At 42.1% G+C, this 13,888-nt stretch overlaps 1 protein-coding gene across 1 annotated transcript in view; it reads right to left on the bottom strand.

The window, feature by feature from the left end:
• Window positions 1-1,486, bottom strand: part of LOC130072532 (uncharacterized) — a 2,274-nt gene extending 788 nt beyond the window's left edge. Inside the window, exons 1-2 of the mRNA XM_056237671.1 lie at window positions 1,166-1,486; window positions 874-1,067 (exon numbers count right to left, since the gene is read on the bottom strand). Coding sequence (XP_056093646.1) covers window positions 874-1,067; window positions 1,166-1,486 — 515 coding nt within the window. The remainder of the gene's footprint in view (window positions 1-873; window positions 1,068-1,165) is intronic.
• Between the last annotated feature and the right edge of the window lie 12,402 nt (window positions 1,487-13,888).

Below are 13,888 nucleotides of genomic sequence, written 5' to 3'. Positions count from 1 at the left end.
TCATCGATTGCAAAGTTCAAATCAGAACGAGAATACTAGCGATAGCTAACCATCAAAAACTAGAATATCGTTTACTAGCTACCAAATTGATAATTCGCTACTACTCTAGCGAATTAGAGAGGTTAGAGAGAGGCATTCTTTTTTCGATGGAGGGTTCGATGCTCCCTGCACACGCAAAGGTCTCTCGCTCGCTTTCTCTCTCTGCCGTCCGCGCGCGTTGGAGCACAGTCTCTGTCTCGCGTGCGCGCTCGCTCTAGATTCCGGGAGATTTGAACTAATTTGCGGTATAACTTGTCGATCACGAGTGGCTCAACAGGTAGATCTATAGATAAACTCATCTTTCAGGGATTTGACCGACCGGGTTGACAATTTAGCGTGAGAAACCGGGGGTGTGGCGTACGTGTGAGCGTGTGAAACCAATCAAATGCGGGTGTCTCACGGCCAATGCGTGAGAGTTGGCAGCTCTGCAATGTTGATCCTCGTTCTGCCTTTAACGCGATCACTTTCTCTTTTTCTCTTTTTGCTTTGCTCCGATAAAACCTTTGCTTTCTTGTTTTTCTGTGCTGCTTCGGCCATGACTATAACATTTGGCTCGCAAGTCCGATTTTAAGGAAGTGGGGGTGGTGGTGGAAGTGACGTATATGCCGTAAAGCAGTCGAATTTTGTAGTTCTCTTTGTTCGCCGGTTACTACCCGAAACCCGAAGTTTAAAAGTACGATTAAAAACGCTACAGACCCCGTCAGGCTATGGCAGACGTGTCATTCAACCTATTGTAAGTCGATGTACCATCACAAGAGACTTGGAAATATATTATGAAGGTTGAAAAGTTACCTGTTGTTACTTTAAAAAATCTAGATGTGGAAAGCAACTTACTTTGCAACATCTGCCTCAGCACTGGGAACACTTTCAGTCATGTCTAGGTTTACATGTCGCCCAAGCATGGCTCCCAGATCCTGGGCCAAATCTGTGGCCTCCCCTTCACTGAGAGCAGAGAACATGCTTATCTTTGTCTTTGCTTTGATCGGCCGCTGTTCTCTGAGCTCCTCAGGGAGATCCTCTTTACGAACCTTTAGGTAAAACCAATGTTACTGTTTTATAAATGTTTTGCTCTAATTTAAAAGTATAGCAAATAGCTATAAGGTTTATATATAGAGCCTATACAAACCCTAATCAGGCTTCTTAACAGATTGTTAGACATGTTTTCTGCCATGATTCTTCTCTTCAGTTCATCTTGGGTTACAGTGTACTTCCTTTTGGTGCCTGGCACTGACAGCCTACCCAGAACTGTATAGTTTCCTCCCTGGGTTGTTTTGTCTTCTTTTTTTTCCTCAGGTATCTTTTCCTCCTCTATACCTTCTATTTTTCTTTTCTTGACTATGTTTTTCTCTTGCTCACTCTCAGCAACCGTTTGCTCCTCTTCACTTTCTCTTTCTTCTGCTTTGTTTTCCTCTGCTTCTCTTGCCTGTGCTGCATAAACAAAACTCATAGTCAGTCACCAGTATTACAAGATTATTGTTGCACAGGTTAAGTATATCATCTGCCAAATCAAAACAACAGAAAATTATGCTTGTGCACCCTATGCTGTATTTAAAATATCTTCCTAAAATGTAAGAAAATAGTGGCACATGATTTTAGATATTTTAACTGAATTGATTTCATCAGGCTATATTCATTAGAAAATAGACAAACACACCTTCTAAACTACTTCGCATTTTGTCCCTGATCTGTGCACGCCTTGAAAATGCATCGGCCAGTGTAAACCAGGATGTACAGTCAAGTTCATCAATTAGTTCTTTGGGAGGATCCTAGAGGAAAGAATTGAAACATAAATTATTTGTTTTATTTTAGTGACATGCACAGTGCCATGATTGAAAGAGAGAAAAAAAGTGCTAGCCAACATCTATGAAACCATTTTACTTACCTTCAGAAAGTTCTCTGCATAGAGTAACACAAATATGCCGCATTCAGACATGTTTCCTTGCTGTCCGGGTACCCGCACTTTCAGGGCTGGCATAGAATCTGCAGAAAAGGTACAAGGCTTTTTTCTTGTGTTTTTCCACATTTCTGTTAAAGCAGCACTCAGTAAGAATTCCGTTTTTGTCAAACAGCGACCCCTAGAGTCGCTGTGGAGCACTTGTACTGTCGTGAATAGCACTCACGCAGAGATGGCTCGCACTCACGGCCGGATCCCCTCCCCCTGTACACCGGTACCTGTTCAGTAGGATGGACGCTGTAACGAGTGGAAATAAGGTATGGCCCCTTTAAGAGCTGCGCGCGCCCAACACCACATGTATACGGCGCCGGGTTATTTCTGTTTGATGCTCATTTTATCAGAATTTTATCAGATCTGTTTTTTTTGCCGTAAAGCAATTCGTTACCTCGCGAGACCTGATATCACACGATACTTCCTAACACTGAGGCTCGCCGGCCCAAAGTTGCAAGGGTGGTTTTGCGGCTCACAGGCACCAGGGGGGTGCGAGACGACCACCATTCAACACGAAATCAGTAATATAAACATTACAATGACTCCAAAGCTGTTCGGTTAAGGTAAAAAAGTTACTTAGTTCACCTTTAAGTAACTGAAATACAAAAACAACCTTATTAAATGTTTATCTCTATGACATTTTATTGAACTTTTTGTTAAAGCATGCCTTGTCCTTGTTTTTCAACATTATACTTGCTCATATCTTAAAGAGATAGGTCACCCTAAAATGAAAAATCTATCAATCTATAAATCTATCAATAATTTAATCACCCAAATGTACTTCAAATGACTTTCTTCTGCCGAACAGAACACGAGAAGTTCCCTTTCGAGGGAACTCTACACTGCGTCGAGAATCGACACTTTGGGGACGCTCCCTAAGCGTGCGCCTCTGAAGTATGAATGAAACTAATCCAATCCTGATTGGTGTTGCGTCGTGACGTAACATGTGACGGCATACCCGGAAGTATAAAAGTGACGCTGTCACAACACACACTAGCTTTCGCTCTTCAGCAAGCGCTCTGTGTTGAAACTGTCTGTCTTATTTGGTGTTGTTTGTCAAACAGTTGACTCGGAATTATGGCCAGCGAACAATTTAAAAGATGTGTGCACCCTTGCCCTCGTTTTATCACGGGTGGGGACACACATGCTTTGTGTGTGAATTGTTTGGGACCGCAGCATGCACGAGCAGCTCTTGAGGGAGCTGCTTGTGCAGACTGTGATGCACTACCCATTAGAGTGCTGCGCTCCCGGCTGGCGTGCTTTGATGAGCACGGTCAGGCTCGCGTTCCCCACGGTTCTGGTCCCGCGTCCGTTGAGGCGGCGCGGCGATTGAGATCGTGGGGTTCGCAGCGGGATCTTGCAGATGAGAATGAGACTGCTGAGGCACTTTCTCATTCTTCGTCTGAGGATCCCGTAGCCCCTGAGAGTGGTGCAGGAGCCCGCATCGCGGCTTCTCCTGCCCACGATCAGGTCCCAATGCTTGAGCTCTCTGCTTCAGAGGAAGTAGATATGCTCAGTATTGATGCGGATGACCGTGATTTGGGCGCGCCAGTTCACGGCCAAGGTTATGAGGAGCTGGTAGAGGTTGTGACTCGTGCTGTGGCCAGACTTAACATCAGCTGGCCACATGATGAGCAGGGAACGCAAGTGAAAAGTAAGCTTGATGAGCGTTTCCTGCAGCACAGGTCACAACCTCAGCGCCGGGGTTTGCCGTTTTTCCCCGATCTCCACAACGAGATCGTGGGATAAACCGCACTCGTCCCGTGTCTCCAATCCCAGTATGGTGGATTACAGTAATGTTATGGGGGCACGGGACATGGGTTATGGGAAGATGCCTAAAGTGGAGGAGGCTCTAGCGGGTTATCTTTCCCCTGAGTCGGCATCTTCCCTAAAAACCCCGGCGCTGCCTAGTAAGCCCTGCAGAGATACATCTGCATTAATAGGCTGGGCTTACATGGCGGCAGGTCGGGCTGGTTCATGTCTGCACTCTATGGCTATCTTGCAGGCATACCAGGCCGACCTCCTTAAAGATTTAGACGAGGGGGAGGGGCCAACTCCTGAAGATATTTCAGAGTTAAGGAAAGCCACAGATCTGTCTCTCCGAGCCACAAAAGAGACGGCCCGCGCCATTGGCCGCTCTATGGCAGCTATGGTGGCCACGGAGAGACATCTGTGGCTGAATCTATCTGGTATTAAGGAGAAAGATAGATCCTTTCTGCTGGATGCGCCGCTTTCGCCTTCTGGCCTGTTCGGCGACGCCGTTACTTCGGTCGTCGACAGGTTTCAGGAGGCAAAGAAACAATCTGCGGCGTTCCAGCAGTACCTCCCCCGTAAGGCTAAATCGAGTAGGGTGGGGCCAAGAGATCAGCCCCAGCCGTCATCCAGCTCCTCACACCGGGCAGAGCAGAGAGAGAGCGTTTCCTCTAGAGCCCCTCCTCCTGGAGCTTGGCAACAGAGGAAACGCTCTCAGAAATCGAAGTCCTCCAGCCAGAAAGGCGACCTGAGGGACGTCATTCAGGCTAGGAGGGCTTCGGGGAAGAGGTCCTAGCCGAAGTGGTAGGACCTCTGAGGGTTGTCCCCTCCGCTGCAGAGCAACCGAGGTTGTTCTCGCAGCGGGGCCCTCTAGGAAACGATGTATGTTGCCCGCCGTCAACGACGCTTCGGGCCGCATCTCTTTCCAGCGAAAATATTCTAACAAAGAAAAAGCATCAATTATGGTCACAAGAACCGTATCGACTACAGCCTGCCGGTATTCCGCTTCAGGGAGTCGAGAAAGATGCTCGAAAAACACCAGAGGCCAGTCTCGAGAGGCTGGTACCCCTAGTAGATTTTGTAGAGGCATGGTATCATCTTCCCAACATATCTGCATGGGTCCTGCATATAATAGAATCAGGGTACAGACTGCAGTTCGCGCACCGCCCCCCCAAGTTCTCTGGGGTGGTGCAAACTACAGTGGTCCCAGAGCAGGCTCAGGTGATGGAACAAGAAGTACAGACTCTGCTGCTAAAGGAAGCCATAGAACGTGTTCATCCTTTAGACAGGGAGTCCGGGTTTTACAGCCGGTACTTTATAGTTCCAAAGAAGGATGGGGGGTTAAGGCCAATTCTAGATCTCAGGGTTTTGAACCGGTCTCTGAGGAGGTTCAGGTTCAAAATGTTAACCATTCCTGCAATCGTGAGTCAGATCAGATCCGAGGACTGGTTTGTCACGATAGATCTAAAGGACGCCTATTTTCACATCTCCATCCTTCCATGTCACAGGAGATACCTGAGGTTCGCTTTCGGGGGTGAAGCTTACCAATATCGGGTGCTTCCGTTCGGCCTAGCACTCTCTCCCCGCACATTCACCAAATGTATGGATGTAGCTCTTGCTCCACTGAGACTTCAAGGCATTCGTATATTGAATTATCTCGACGACTGGCTCATTCTGGCTCAGTCTCGAGAAATGGCAGTTCAGCATCGAGATGTCGTCCTTGGCCACATTCAGAAATTGGGGTTGAGACTCAATACGAAGAAGAGTGTGCTAGAACCGTCCCAGTGCACGATGTTTTTGGGAGTCGTGTGAAACTCGATTACGATGCAGGCACGAATGTCTCCCGCACGTATCGAGTCAATTCTGGCGATGGTATCCAGGTTAAAGCTAGGCCAGGCCATCACTGTAAAGCAATTTCAAAGAATGCTGGGCCTCATGGCAGCGGCATCCAACATCATTCCTTTGGGCCTTCTACACATGAGGCCCCTTCAGTGGTGGTTAAAAACCAAGGGGTTTTCTCCCAAGGGGAATCCGTTTCGTATGATCAGAGTAACGCGCAGATGCCTTCGTTCTCTACAAATATGGAAGAAACCTTGGTTCCTATCCCAAGGGCCAGTGTTGGGAGTGTCATGTCGCCGGAAAACCGTTTCGACAGACGCCTCCCTCACTGGCTGGGGCGCAGTCATGGACGGCCGCTTTGCCAGGGGTCTGTGGCAGGACCATCATCATTCTTGGCATATAAACTGCCTAGAGATGATGGCTGTGTTCAGGGCTTTGAGGAGCTTCCTCCCAGACATCAAAGGTTACCATGTCTTAGTACGATCAGACAATACGTCAGTGGTAGCCTATCTGAACCGACAAGGGGGACTCAGATCGCGCCCTCTGTGCAGACTGGCGCATCAGATTATTCTTTGGTCCCAGGGGAAAATACTGTCTATCAGAGCAATGTACGTTCCTTGGGTTCAGAATCAGGGAGCAGACATCCTGTCGAGGCAGGGGCTGAGGCCCGGGGAATGGAGACTTCACCCAGAGTGAAGTTAATATGGGAGAGGTTTGAACCGATGGAAGTGGATCTATTTGCGTCTCGAGAGACGTCCCACTGTCCACTTTGGTTCTCCCTCTCACATCCAGCCCCACTGGGGTTGGATGCCATGGTACAGGCCTGGCCGAGGCTTCGCCTGTACGCATTTCCCCCGATCGCTCTGCTTCCGGGAGTCCTGGAGAGGGTCCGTCAAGAGGGCATCAGTCTACTTCTGGTTGCCCCAATGTGGCCGACCCGAGTATGGTTTTCAGACATAATATCACTCCTGATAGCTCCGCCATGGCAGATTCCTCTGAGGAGGGATCTATTGTCTCAGGCGGAGGGCACAATCTTCCACCCTCACCCAGAGCTGTGGAAGCTGTGGGTCTGGCCTCTGAGGGGGTTCAGTACCTAAATGCTGGTCTATCAGCCGGGGTGGTTGAAACCATACTTAGCTCTAGGGCTCCGTCTACTAGGAGATTATATGGCCTCAAGTGGAATGTGTTTGTCACTTGGTGTAGAGAACTTGAGTTAGATCCAGTCAACTGCCCGGTGGCTTCAGTTCTGGAATTTCTTCAAGATCGTTTCTCTGCGGGTCTCTCCCCTTCCACGCTTAAGGTATACGTGGCTGCCATTGCGGCTTTCCACTCACCTTTAAGTGATGGGCCTCTGGGGAGGCACCAGTTGGTCATTCGTTTTCTCCGTGGTACTCGGAGGATGAGACCGGCAACCAGGTCCAGGGTTCCTGCCTGGGACCTGGCAATAGTTCTTGAAGGGTTATCCCTGGCCCGCTTCGAACCTTTGCAGTCGGCTTCGCCTAAGGACTTAACGCTAAAAGTGGTATTTCTCTTGGCTATTACCTCACTTAAGAGGGTGGGAGATCTCCAAGCCCTGGCAGTGACACCAGCTTGCTTGGAGTTTGCCCCTGGCAGAGTGAAGGCCTTTTTGCACCCGAGTCCGGGCTACGTGCCTAAAGTTCCAACTAATACGGCTCGATCTACAGTCCTTCAGGCATTCCATCCTCCACCTCATGTGTCGGCAGAAGAAGAGAAGCTTCATTTGCTCTGTCCCGTCAGAGCTTTGAGCGTGTACCTTGAGAGGTCCTCTTCTTGGAGAAGGTCGGACCAATTATTAGTATGTTTTGGGTCACCTAAGAAGGGGCTCCCGGCATCCAAGCAAACTATTAGTAATTGGATTGTTCAGGCTATTACTGAGGCTTACAAGGTGCGCGACTTGCCTTCAACTTTAGCCGTGAGGTCTCACTCAACTAGAGGCATGGCTTCTTCTAGGGCCCTTCTTTCGGGAGTACCTCTACAGGAGATCTGTGAGGCAGCCGGTTGGGCTACTCCACATACTTTTATTAGGTTCTACAGTCTCCACCTTCCTAGTACGCCTGGCGCACACGTGCTCAGTCCTTGCTGAGTGCCTAAACAGTTTCACTCCGGGACAGGCCTATTCGGTGCGTGGCCTAGTGGGCACTCGTTCCCCAAAGTGTCGATTCTCGACGCAGTGTAGAGTTCCCTCGAAAGGGAACGTCTCGGGTTATGACTATAACCCTTGTTCCCTGAGAAGGGAACGAGACACTGCGTCGTTCTGCCACGCCCCTTGAGGCCTTAGAGCGTCTTGCTTCATCACGAGGCTAGTGTGTGTTGTGACACACTTTTATACTTCCGGGTATGCCGTCACATGTTACGTCACGACGCAACACCAATCAGGATTGGATTAGTTTCATTCATACTTCAGAGGCGCACGCTTAGGGAGCGTCCCCAAAGTGTCGATTCTCGACGCAGTGTCTCGTTCCCTTCTCAGGGAACAAGGGTTATAGTCATTACCCGAGACGATTGTCATCTTTGAGGATTGTCCTTCTCAGTCAGTTTACAGTCAATGACAATTGTCATTATAAAACAGAATCATTTCAAGCTTTATAAATAGAGAATGAACAGTTCTGAAATTGCATCCATCTCTGTGACAGCCCTAAACTGTAATAAAAGTGTCTGTGCACCACAGTCTAATTATTTTTTTAGCCAAACAGAAAACTTTAAGGCACTTTTTTATTCCTTTATATATTAACAGGACAGCTAGGAAACTAAGATTATTGTTCGCTAACCATTATCCACTTTTCAAGTTTGCTGATATCAAATTGAATTTGTCTTACTGTTACAAACGTAGTGTATGGTTTAAGAAGCCTTGGAATATAATAAATGTGTAATGACTACTACTTTCAACTGTGGTCCTTTTTCATGCTATATGGAGTTCAAAAGCTAACATACAGTACTTATTATCGTCACTGTATGATAATGACTAATCCCAGGTAACCATTTCAAAGTCCTCCTTTGTGTTCTATAGAAGAAAGTCATGTATGTTTAAAACAAATTGAGGATGAGTAAAAATTTTAATTTTGTGTTGTATTCACATAAAAATATGGGCCGATATACAACAGAACCAACCTTCGAATGTTTTGGAACACATCCATGCTGTCACTCACTTGCTCAGACTGGGAGTCTAGCATTAAAATGCAAGGCCTAAATGTACAACACAATTGATTTAACACAGAGAAATCTAATAATATAAATGTTTGGTAATGGACGAAAAGTAGCAGCAATTTTAAACCGTGGGGCAAAAAGCACCAAATATAATTACCCAAATGCTAAATACATATTTACCTCCTTTTTTGCACCAATTTTCGTCCCCTTTTGATGTGTTCCACTTCTTCATTTCCAGGGAAGCACACAATCATGAGTCTCCAGTGATTTCTGAAAATCATAAATAGACAATACAAGTAAAATAAGTTTTGATAATTGCATATGTGCCATTCACAGTGCTACTATTTTAAGGGGCACCATCACTTCCATTATTATAAATGTTTAAATGGGCATCTAATATGTGACATGAAAAGTTAATTAGACTGGTTATTGCAAAATAAACCCCAATATGTGTTGTTACTGAGAATCAACACACTGTTAGAAGGTGCGACTGGCCATTCATATTTGAGCTTTACACAGAGCTGTGTAATAAGTCACAACAACCAGTAAATAAATAAAGTTCTCACCTAAGAACATTCTCGACTATCAAAAGATAGTCCTTTCGAAAAATGTCCTCATGTTTTGTCCAGTTGATGACACCATAAAATCCACTAAAATTGCACAGATGACATGATAAATCATGTGGTTACAATTATTCTTCAATAATAGGATTCAATATATAACTATGACACTACATGGCTTCTTCCAGAGCCATGCAAGGCTAGACACTGTAGCATGAACATCTACAAATATATAAAGAGAAACTGGCTGTGAAATTCAAATTCATTTAATGATCCCTTTATCTTTCTTAACATATCAGTAACTCCTACCTGGTTTTTAATTTAGTGTAAAAATGCACTGGGTAGATCAAAGATTTCCGCCTTATATGACGTCCTAATTCTTCATGAACAGACCTAGAAAGATTTAGTTGAAAATTATTGCTAAGAATATTATGATTTGCAGTTTTATGATGCTTCAAAAGAGTTACCTCAATGCAATGTCTATGACAATGTCATTCAGCCACATTCCATCATCTAGTGTCGCAAGTACTCTTTCGTCAATAAGGGCACACGGAAGGACCTCAAAGGAAAAAAAGGAAGAAAAAAACAACAAATTTTTGTACAAATGTTGCAATAAAAAAAACACATTTTTGTACAAATGTTGCAATAAGTCAAATTTCTGGTTTATATACAGACAGACAATATTTTAATAATATTTACCCTTTATCTTTCTCCATAGATGATCTGTACAAAGAAGAAAATTAATGTTAATTAAGAAATTTGAAATTGGTTTCATATTGTGATCATCTTCAAATGAGATAAAACTTATTGAATGAGCTATGAGGTATGATGCGCCTGGGTCAACAAAATATATTGTATTATTATGATTATTTAAATACAGTGATTGATTACTGCCTTATATTAGATGAGTAATAAAGAATGATGTCCCTGAGTCAACATAAAAATATGATGTTCCTGGGTCAACAAAATATATTTAATTATTATTATTATTTATATTATTAATATTAGCCTATATAGAGAAATATTACAGTTTATTTAATATTAGATATTATATTATTATTATGATTATTTAAATACAGTGATTGATTACTGTCTGTCTTATATTAGATGAGTAATAAAGAATGATGTCCCTGAGTCAACATAAAAATATGATGTCCCTGGGTCAACAAAATATATTTAATTATTATTATTATTATTATTAATATTATATAGTGAAATATTACAGTTTGTCTAATATTAGATATTATATTATTATGATTATTTAAATAAGGAATGATGTCGCTGGGTCAACACAAGATATTTAATTATTATGATTACATAGATTACAGTTTGTCTTATACTAGATATTATATTATTATTATTATGATTATTTAAATACAGTGATTGATTACTGTCTGTCTTATATTAGATGAGTAATAAAGAATGATGTCCCTGGGTCAACATAAAAATATGATGTTCCTGGGTCAACAAAATATATTTAATTATTATTATTATTTATATTATTAATATTAGCCTATACAGAGAAATATTACAGTTTATTTAATATTAGATATTGTGTTATTATTATGATTATTTAAATACAGTGATTGATTACTGTCTTATATTAGATGAGTAATAAAGAATGATGTCCCTGAGTCAACATAAAAATATGATGTTCTTGGGTCAACAAAATATATTTCATTATTATTACATTTTATATAAGGCTACAGTTTGCCTTATGGGCCTACTAGATATTGCATTATTATTATGATTATTTAAATACAGTGATAGATTACAGTTTGTCTTATATTAGATATTGTATTGATATTATTTTGATTGAATAACCCGCATTATTGGTAGCCTATTTGGTCGCATCCGCTAAAGTGTTTTGCTTTTCTTTTGCAAAAGGATTATGAGGGTCTGCTAAACGAATGCAGGGGAAAAGTGATATACATCAACGGGAGAAAAGATCCGACGATACGATCACGGGGAAAACACCATACCGGGTCGGATGACGAAACGATCTCGGTCCGATAGGAGATTTGCACGTTATATGAGCAGTTTAGTTAGTGTTAGCGTTAGTAATGAATTCATCGTGAAATTAAAAAGAATACATTACACTGAGTAGATACAGACACGCATTTGAAATTATACATTTTATAGAAATTGCACTTACCTCTGTGAAATGAAGTAGAGACGTTGATGGCTGGCAAATTTAAAAAGTAGCGCTCAATCTGGATGATGTCACGTGATGAATCTGATTGGTAGATCAATTTTACATAAGCACCTCCCTTGTTAACCCAGGAACGCGTCTAACTCGGCAGAATCAGGACGTGCTAATTGCACATAAGGGAACATAATAAAACAAAACAAAAAACCATGTAATGACCCCTTTAAAACCAAACTGGTTGTCTGTAGAATTAATAAACACATTTAACCTATCTAACAAGATTTTTTCCAATACTGCTCAGTAGACAAAATACTAGCTAAAGCTACAGGTCTATAATTATCTAAGTTATCCACCATTCCAGCTTTGTTTTTAATAACTGGTACCAATAAGATAGATTATAGATTATACGTCGTGTTTATCCACTAGACTAGAGACATCAGAGCCAGTGGCAAACATCAGAAGGACTAGCCGAGGAAAAGCTGTTCCAGTTGGGGTTAATGAGCGTGTTCACCCGGTGATCGCCTGGATCTCACAACTCCGAAAACGTCAGATACATTTTTCAAATAGGCGCTTTGTGGTTTATCTTTATAAATAAACCGCAGATTTGAGCTTTAAACAACTACATTATGCAACAAAATTACATTTCATGACACAATAACAGTAGTATTTTGATATTACGCGGGTTTTCTCCTCTGCTATATTACTGGTTAGTGCGAGATGCATTCTGGGATACCTGTATCTTTTAAATTGATAAACATCATATGTGTAATTCAGGGCACAATTCAAACGAGATCAAAATATGTGTCTTCTCTCGCCATTGGGCTACTGCTCCCATCAACTCAAATTTGCATGCGGCTAGGGTCAGGACAGATGTCATGTCAACAATATGGCCGCGGTTAGCTACTTGATTTTTCGGTTCTTCCCATGATTGTCAACTGGGTAAAAATAAAAATGAAATCCAGACACAGTATCTGATTGATGAGGTTATAAAGAATGAACTTCTGTAAATGAGTTATGTTACATACCTGCAAAATAAACGTTTAATGTTTGTAGTAAGTTACTTGGATCATAAAATTGTCATAGAAAATGTTTAATAAAGTATTATAGAAATTGGTGGTTATTGTTCATTAGTGTTTTTTTTTTTTTTTTTGCCAGCTAAAAAGCACTAGAATAAGAAAAATAAAACATGTCAATTTGACAAAGGTCAGACATTTTTTTATTGAACTTCTGTTACTATTGTCCCCTTCACTTCTAAAGAAATATGGTGGTGATGGCTGGTTTATTTACTTTCCTACACGTTCTAGCTGAAGTTGCAAGACTATTTACACCTTACAACAGAGGAAGAGGATTTGCAAGACGAACAAGCTTGCCTGTGATGAGTCGAGCAGTATCCTGCAGCTTTACCCATAACTTCTGCTGTCTTGATGACAAAAATGCAGATTTAGTACCCAGTCCTAAATGCAGATTTAGTACCCAGATTTAGTCGCTGTGCAAAAGACAGGTTGTTCTCTGCTGGGTTAGGGGAGAAACGTGTCACCTGTCGAGGTATGTAAAATAGCAGCTTATTGGAATGTTATTGTTTAAAAGCAAGGTTTTCTTGACCACATTTGGATTATTAATTAAGTATCGTCTTTACTGTTAAAGGGATACTTAAGCCAACAATTTTTACTTTTTTGTAAACCTGTATAAACTTCTTTGTTCTGCTGAACACAAATAAATAATTAGAAGAATGCTTGTAATGGTTTGGCACCATTGTCTTGGCACCATTGTCACCAGCAAACAGTTTGGGGCACCATTGTCTTCTATGTCTGTTGCCTTTGGCTTGCTCAGTTGGGGACATTTGGGGACATCCAATTTAAATGAATCAATCAACAATACTATTGATCAGCCTTACCAAATGTGGACGTTACCAAATTTGTTTTTTTTTTCACTAGAAACAAACCTTATTGTATTAATTTAATTTAATACTGTGAAGCTGATTTGATACAATCTGTATTGTGAAAAGCGCTAAACGTGACTTGACTTGACTTCTATAGTAGGACAAAATAATATGGTTCTCAGTGGTGCCCCAAAACTGTTGGTTGCAAATATTCTTTTAAAAACATTCCTTTAAAAAAAATAGTACTGTCTGTCATTAGTAATTTTAAATACAATTTTAACAGAAGTTGTCTGGAGCTTTAAAAACTGAACTGTAAGTCAAAGATAAGTGATAACTGTCAGATTTGTCCCAGTATCTTACATTTGATCTTTTTATTATTATTTTTATTAAAGGGTGCCATGCAGATCCCCAAAAATGTAAGGATGTCATCTTGGAGGCTTTTCCAAAACTCAGACAAGGTGGTGGGTTTGAGTTATTAAAAATATCTGGGAACACAAGGAGCCGTTATCTCAGCCTGATACCCTGTCCAAATGAGGGATACAATGTTAAGTATTTGAAAG

This window comes from Rhinichthys klamathensis, unplaced genomic scaffold (assembly GCF_029890125.1).
Source record: "Rhinichthys klamathensis goyatoka isolate OS25496 unplaced genomic scaffold, OSU_Roscu_1.1 h1tg000491l_1, whole genome shotgun sequence".
NCBI lineage: Eukaryota > Metazoa > Chordata > Actinopteri > Cypriniformes > Leuciscidae > Rhinichthys > Rhinichthys klamathensis.
This window is presented reverse-complemented; position numbering and strand designations above follow the sequence as displayed.